The 7,726-nt window shown below is 45.2% G+C and overlaps 1 protein-coding gene across 7 annotated transcripts in view; it reads right to left on the minus strand.

Moving 5' to 3' along the window:
• Positions 1–7,726, minus strand: part of SGCD (sarcoglycan delta) — a 405,818-nt gene that overhangs the window by 248,491 nt on the left and 149,601 nt on the right. Inside the window, exon 1 of one of the 7 annotated variants that reach the window (XM_025200970.1) lies at positions 2,054–2,174. The exons of the other annotated variants lie outside the window; for them this stretch is intronic. Within the exon in view, the coding sequence (XP_025056755.1) occupies positions 2,054–2,070 (17 nt within the window). The 5' untranslated portion in view covers positions 2,071–2,174. Of the gene's footprint in view, positions 1–2,053; positions 2,175–7,726 lie in introns of those variants that run through there. 7 annotated transcript variants of the gene reach the window in all.

Here is a 7,726-nt window from a genome sequence, read left to right on the forward strand (position 1 = left end):
CTGCTGAAGTTGATGCAAGCTTTACCGTAGGCCCACACAAATATTGTTCAGGAGAAAACAGTTTATGCTGCACTATGGTGAGCGTTCGGTGTTTTCAGCCCTTGGTTACTGCTAAACCCTTTCTGTTTTTGAGAACGTAAATCAATGAAAAAGCACGCATTTCCATCTCTTTTCAAATGCCATCTGAAAACAAATCTTTCTTCTTTTGCTTACACTTCTTAATTCATCGCTACAAAATTCTGTAACTTTATTGTTTATCTCCGAGAAACACATTGGCATGAAGGATGTTTCGGAAAATAATATTGGACTATGTGGCATCCAGGACACATTACTGTCAGCTTGCTATTATCTCAGAAGCACATCCTCCGAGTAGGTTTTTCCATTACAAACTCAAGTTATTTTTTTTAATGTCTCAGCCACTTCAACTCACACATCGCATAAATTTTTGGTACATTAGCTTTCAGCCTGGATTCGGATTCTGTTTTCAGTCCATTAAGCCATTTTTACTTAGACGGTGACAAAAAAAAAACACCCAAAAAACCCAACTTTCCTAACTTCCAAAAGTTTTATTTGACAAGCTGCAGCTGAAGATGGCACCGTGGGACTCGGGGAACACAGCCACTCGGTCACCAGCGTAACGCGGGGAAAATGCAACCAGGAACCGAGTCCATGAATAGTGACAAAGAGCAGCGAAGTGCTGTAAAATGAACAAATCCGACCTGAAAAATGATTATTCACCAAAACTGGAAAAAAACGCCCAACTGGCTGCAGATCAGGTAGCTCCTGAGGATACCAATGCTCAAAGTGGTACGAATCGAAATCGGCCTCGCCGAAGCTCCAGTCTGGCATCAAAACCCAATAGTCCTTCTGAGCTCGAAGTGGAAGAACTGCATTCGCCGACAGAAAAGCAGGTGGTTAAGGGGGGAAAGAGAAAGACATCTGGCAAAGAATCAGAGAGAGGGGAAAGCAATGAAGAGAGCAAAGCAAGAATGGCTAGGGCTGCCTCGTCAGCAGCAGAAAAAGAGGCCTGGATGCATGGCCTGGAGAGCAAGGAAGGGGCTGGAGATGATCAGGAGCTCAAGAAGAACCAGTCCAAAAGCCTTGGAGAAGCACCAAAGGGTTTGGAAAACACGGGGCTGAGTCAACGAATCGTGGAGAAATTACTGGAGACCAGGCTGGCCCCAGGAGCTGGAGCTCTCTGAACCTCTGTCCAAGGAAATGGCTTTCAATGCACAGCTCACTTTTCACCGTTAATTAGCACCAATATGTTTGCAATTGAGAAAGAAAAGGTGGCACCTGAGAATTAGGATTTCCATAATCGCGCCTCTCTCCCCTTTCCCTCCCTGCGTGCTCGCACTCTCCGTTCTGCACGAAGCTTTCCAGGCCAGACGGTCTATTTTTAAAGTGCTAATAACGAAATGCTTTCGCGAATAGCAAAAGGATGAAGCAATATTCCTGGAACAGGCCTTGCAGTCCTGCAGGCTGCGTGAGGAACGCGCTTTCGGCGCCTCCTCCGAACGGGTCCCGACAGCTGTCCGAAACACGCTCGGCCTGGCTCTCCCACGTCAGAGGGCAGGGCCCGCGGCACGTAGGTCGGGCGGCACGGGAAGCCTTCGTGTGTAGACGGGCAACGTAGTAGCAGATAAGGAAGGGAGCAGAAAACAGAGCTGCAGATCAGGGAACAGAAAGCCAAGCAGCTGACTGTGCTGGGGAAGGGCACTCAGGGAGCGCATGGAGTTAATTTGTGGCATGTCTGCCAAAAAGATTGGCCCCCCACTATTACAAGGCAGCTTCCCAGCTCTACAGGGGAGAGGATGGGCGGCACAGGGAAGAGCCACACCAGAACAGGGGCCGTAGCGCTACCCCACCGCCAGCAGACGGCACGGCCGAGCTGCCCGACACCAGACCAGCGCCCCGATGCCATCTTCCATCGCCGGAGCAACCCTAACGTGGTCTTTGCAATATCCCAATTAACACTAGGGACCACACCGAGCACTGCCATTAATCCAAAGGACGCCCCCACAACCTCTTTCATTGCCACCGCATCACTAACCGAGCATCTTCCGACATGGGAATACAGGTGGCCGGCACTGTGCTCCTGCATCGCCTGGGTCTTCGCTGGGCGGTGATGGAGGGCAGAAAGGAAATCGAGCTTGCTGTCACTACACCTGTCTTTCACAACCACTTCTCCTCTGACACTTTTACAGGCACAGTTAAGCTAATTGGCTCTGCCTGTAATCAGGTAGCTAGATGTCTGCTTTCTCTTATTTGCTCCGACAGTGCATTGTGCCTGCAATTTACTGTGCTCACATAATTGAAGATCCCTTTATAAAATATGACTCATTAGCTAACATTCAAAAGGAGCTGATTTAGCTCCCCCCCCCCCCCCTTTTTTTTTTTTTTTTTTAAAAAGACACTTTTAACATCTGAAATAACACCGGGCAAAAAATCATGGCATGTATTTAAGTCAATTAGTGTAAATTCCTCCCAAGAGATGAACTTTTTTTTCAATCCATTCACCCTTAAACAACTGGGGATTGCAAAAGAGAAGCAGCCTGCAGCTATGTATCCGCACAGGACTCAACCTTTCTGAACAACATTCGAATAAAGTTCACTGACCCAAATTCATCTCCGGTGCTACCCCCATTGATTCCAATGGGGCTTTTGCCAGGGATAAATTTGCCCACTGGGATCTGGGACTTTCAAACAAGTGAAATCTCAGCTTGTAGAAATGTCAGTGAACACGGCAGTGTGTGTGCGAGCGGGCGCCTGAGCATCAGGGAACTCTCCTCATTACCAACCTGCAAACCAGTGACAGTTTGCAAAATGCCTCTCAGAAACATTTGGAAAAGATGAAAATAGACTCTGCTGCCTGTGATAAATTATACAGAAGCCCGAGAGAGTAAAAATGTCTGTGGTTGTGTTGATCCAGGATGGACTCGCAAGTGCTGCTTGCCTTCAGCCTCCTCCTCCTCTTTGCAGGTTATTTATTTTTTAGATGATATCGCTATAATGTAGTTAACATGCAATGCTATAACATAGTCAGCACGGGGGGGGGTTTGCTCCAAACATTAATATCCCTGCATCTTAAGAGATGGCAGGTCTGGGTCTAAGTACTGCGGCAAGATCCTAACCTCTTGGAGGAGTGGGTCCAAGAACTACGACGTGACCTTTCCTGAGTCTGTCAGCTCATGCCCTGGCCTAATCATCATCATCATCATCTCAGATGCCTCTGTAGCTTCTAACATTTGCCTGTGTTTAGCACATATCTTAGCTGCAGAGACAGTCATGTATTCCCATTATTTCCTGTCTTCAACTTTGCTTATGAAGAGAAGCCCGACTGCTAACGCTTGCTGGCTAAGCATAAACGTGCAGACCGGGAGGAAAGCGTAGGTGCATCATATAAAGTAGGAAGTGACAAGACAGCACAGGGGGTGGGGGGTAGGGGGTGGGGAGGGGGAAATAAAAATGCAGAATCAAGTCTTCCTAGGGTGTAAATCAGCACGACAGATCTTCGGCATCAAGAGATCGATGGCAATTTGCATCTGCTGCAGGTCCAGGCTTTGTTGTGTTTGCACGCTCAACCCAGCCAAACACACTGATAACTGTTACCCGGTTCCTTTCACAGCGACCATTACAGTAATGCCGGCAATTAACTCAGATATGGGAAGCATCATCCCTTTGCTTTGCTAGTCTAATGTGGAAGGACAACAAGAAGTTGTTTTTATAATATATATATATATATAAGCCATTTATACACACACACACACACACACGCATACACACACCCATATATAAATGACATATATAGATATTTATTTATATATATCTATATATAGATATATATAAAAGATGGCTTATATATCTCTCTATATATAGATATCTATATATCTCTATATATAGATATACATATAAAAATAAATAAATGGCTCTTGGAATAATATCCTTGATTACATTTACCACATAACATTTTCCTTCATGTTTTTATAATGAACCTGACCATGAAAAACAAATTTATGTCTACAGTTTGTATCATTATAAGCTCAGCTCATTTGATGTGGAAAACCTACAGTTTAATTGCTTGATTTAAATTTGGCTGGTAAAATGCATACTGAAACATTACTCTTTTAATTATGTTAATTTATAACTGAAAAGCTAAATTTACAAAGGCAATAACATTAATTATTGACTTGCCCATTAAAGCCGAATATATATTACTGAGTTAATTGCCTTTATAAGTCTGCCAAAAATTATAAACAAGTTTATGAACTGATTTATACAAGATGGGTACGTTGTGTCTCTTAGCAGGTTAGGTGTTTTTAATATATTTAGCTGATGTCTGGGTAAACCAGGGCCCCGTGTAGAGGATGCTCCACGTACGTTCGTTTTTCCAAAGGACTCTTCTTGCAGGTGTCGTCACACAACACAGGCAGCAAATTCCCTGCCCCACTAAGAGCCCAGAAAATATTTAGGCATGTGCTATCGCCAACGTGATGATTATTAGGAAAAACTTTCTCACGAGGAGGGTAGTAAAACACTGGAGCAGGCTCCCCAGAGGTGGTGCAATCTCCATCCTTGGAGGTTTTGAAGACCAGGGTAGACAAATCCTTGTCTGGGATGATGTAGTTGGGGCTGGTCCTGCTCGGAGCAAGGGGTTGGATTAGATGCGACCTCCTGAGCTCCCTTCCCACCCTGAATTTTCTATGATCCTATCATGAGCTTCTCTAATAATTCATGCATTTTGTACACTGTCTGGTCACCGGGATATCTACTGCACATATGTCTGTATTGCTTTAAGTCGAGAGGGTTATTAAGACAACAGCAGGGAGGAAAAGCATTTGCTCAAAATAACCCGCACGGCCACGAACACTTCAAGACGGTGCCTGAGCTACCTCCTGGCTCCAGCTAAGTTACAAAACCTTACTTAGTGAACGAGAGTCAAGGTGGGGACTTCGAGGAGTTGATAAATACAGGCAGTTAGGAGGGTCTCTTGGTCTTTTCAGAGAGGAGACAATTATGGAGCTGCTCAGACCTACCTGGGCCTCTCAGAAGGGATGTATACAGAAGTTACACCTGCCTAAGCTAGCTACCATCCAAGGATCATTTCTTTACAAGAAAAAATAGGTGGATGCCTAGACCGCTCTACACCTTTTTCTCCAAATGCTTTCTTCCTCCTGTCAACGCACTTTGGCTTAAGGAGGCGATCTGGTCACAATTCACATCCATGCCCTTAGTCTTTGCCTGCGGTTTTTCTAAATGCACCTTTAAAAAAAGATGAGCGCCCCAAATGATTCCCTGCCTACTTCTAACGTGGCTTCTGTATAAGCTATTGCAAGTTGCCAATAGGAAACCGTAAGTGGCAACGTGGCATAATGAACTAAAACGGGGAAATAACAGAAAGCTGCGCTCCCATCTCATCTACAGTTTTGCAGATGGAAACACGTGCACTTTTACTGTGCGGCCAGCAAATGCTCCGAGTACGTAACGAGATCAGACCATTCTTGTTAAATGATTAGCATCAGTGTCTGACCATAATAAGAGTCTATTAACACAAGCTTTTTAATCAACACAAACATAGTTGCAGAAATCCATGCTAACATCTCCAACTTTTGCTGAGGCAACGTCATTAATATTTTAGCTTCCTTCTTCATGTGCTAAAATAACTTAAACACGGAGTATCTACTTATGCATGCCTCCTCAAAAAACTAAAGCTAGGTTACTAGCGGTTACGCAGCAATTTAGTGTTATATTCATGTTCAATGAAAAGCTCATTTTGCTCATTGTCTAAAAGACTTGCATGTCATTTGCCCAGGCCTTTAAATCTGGCATATGGCAGACCCGTTCTCTTCCAGCCCGTGCTCGTGGCAGCTCCTGGCTTGTGTATAGACTGTGAAAAAGCCGCCGTGCCGCAGCTATAACAGAACAAAGTGGCACAGCAATCTTCTCCTATAACTTCATACTCCCACCCAAGACCCTCGTTACACTGGGCTCGGTAAACCTAGCGCACAAGATCAAGTGGATGAAAGGATGCAGACTTGCTTGAGGGTGTCGCAAGAAGAACCACTGTTGGGGTTCCCAGCCAGGGGTAGCCACGTGCAATGCTTTATTTTGGGGGCATTGCAGGTGAACTGCCAGTCATCCTGTGTACAAGCTACCCTGTGTGGGGTGTCTCACTGGGCATCTGCAACATATTTCCCCTTTAAAAAAACAACACAGATGTGCACATGTAGGCGTAGACTGCCCCAGCCCTCCCTACCACCAGTCCCTCAAATGTCAGGTAAGGCTTCCCCAGCGTGCACAGACCATTTACACCATTTCTACCCCTAGGTCCCATACCCGAGAGAGCAGAAAGTAGCCCAGAGCATCTCTGATGCAGTCAAGTCTCACCATGACCTTACATGTGCTCAGAGATATAAAAAAATAAATAGTGGATATAATGACGGCACTTCCTGGCACAGCACCTACGCCAGGAGTCTGTCGCCTCTGCAAAATGAAGGTAAACGCTGGGTGCAAATCAAGCCCACTATGTCTCTCCACCCTATAAAGCCCTTTTACCTGCCTCCCCGCCGAGACCATAGTTATATTTCTTTCCTCTTCCGCAGCATTAAAAGGCGCGCTGAGTGCAGGATGCCCATGATTTATACACAGGTGCAGTGTCACCAGACAATCTCTCCAGACTCTCCGTAGTGTGAAATAAGATTCAGACCCTGGTTTTTCCAGCTCTCTGACCTGATGCTTTGGTGGAAGTCCATCTGCAATTAAAATGACGAGCAATCAAGTGCCCTGGGCCCAAGGTTTGTCATATCACTATAAAATCAGAAGGGGATCATTCCTTTTTATCAGCTGAGTAGGTACACTTATCTCCCTACCAGCAGCCTATCCCCTAAGAAATGCAGCACGCTCTCCCGTATAAACACCGTGATGTCTGGTGTCACAGGAGAAAGATTGTAAAAGGGGGCTTGTGCCCGAAAGCTTGCAATTAAAGCATTTTTTTTTTTTTTGCAAAACATTTAGGTGGTCTAATAAAAGATATCACCTCTGCCACGAGTTCTGATTCCTGTAAGACTTTCTCAGTTCGGGCATGCTAAAGGGCATAGGGTTTCTGTCTGAGCAGTGTGTTGCGTGGCCAGATGCCACAACATGCCTTCAGTACCTTTTGCTGATGACATCTGATCCAAGCCGCTGGCATTGTTGGGAATCTTATCACCTTTACAGGACTCTCAATCCAGGTCAACGTGCCTCACTTTCTGTTTGGCTCACAGTCACCATGCCATAGGTTACTGGCACTTCCTTTGCTTTAATTAATTAACTATGTAGAGTTGTAGCTGCTTTCCCTTACTGCCCAAAGTCAACCTCCGGGCTTCAGGCAGATGCTGCAACCGTTACCACCAAGTAAGTACACAGCTGTAATGGATATCCCCGGCATCGCTTTGATAGAAGAATACAACAGTTTTGTTTCACTTGTCCCCAAATCCTGCAATCCTTCTCCTGCTGCAAGAGTGCAGCCCCAAGGGATGGACCCTCAAGGAAATATTGAGCAGGGCTGAGCGGGAAACAGTTTGCACCCTCTGAGAATCGGAGATGTTGAAAATCTTCCTGTCCTGAACTGGGACAAAAGATCGGCAAAAATTGGGGGAAAAAAACTCAATTAAGAAAAAAATTGTTTCACTTGGCAATTTCAAAATGGCTCATTTTGACTTTCAACTATTTCCCCTTTTGAAACACG

This window comes from Alligator sinensis, unplaced genomic scaffold (assembly GCF_000455745.1).
Source record: "Alligator sinensis unplaced genomic scaffold, ASM45574v1 scaffold550_1, whole genome shotgun sequence".
Lineage (NCBI taxonomy): Eukaryota > Metazoa > Chordata > Crocodylia > Alligatoridae > Alligator > Alligator sinensis.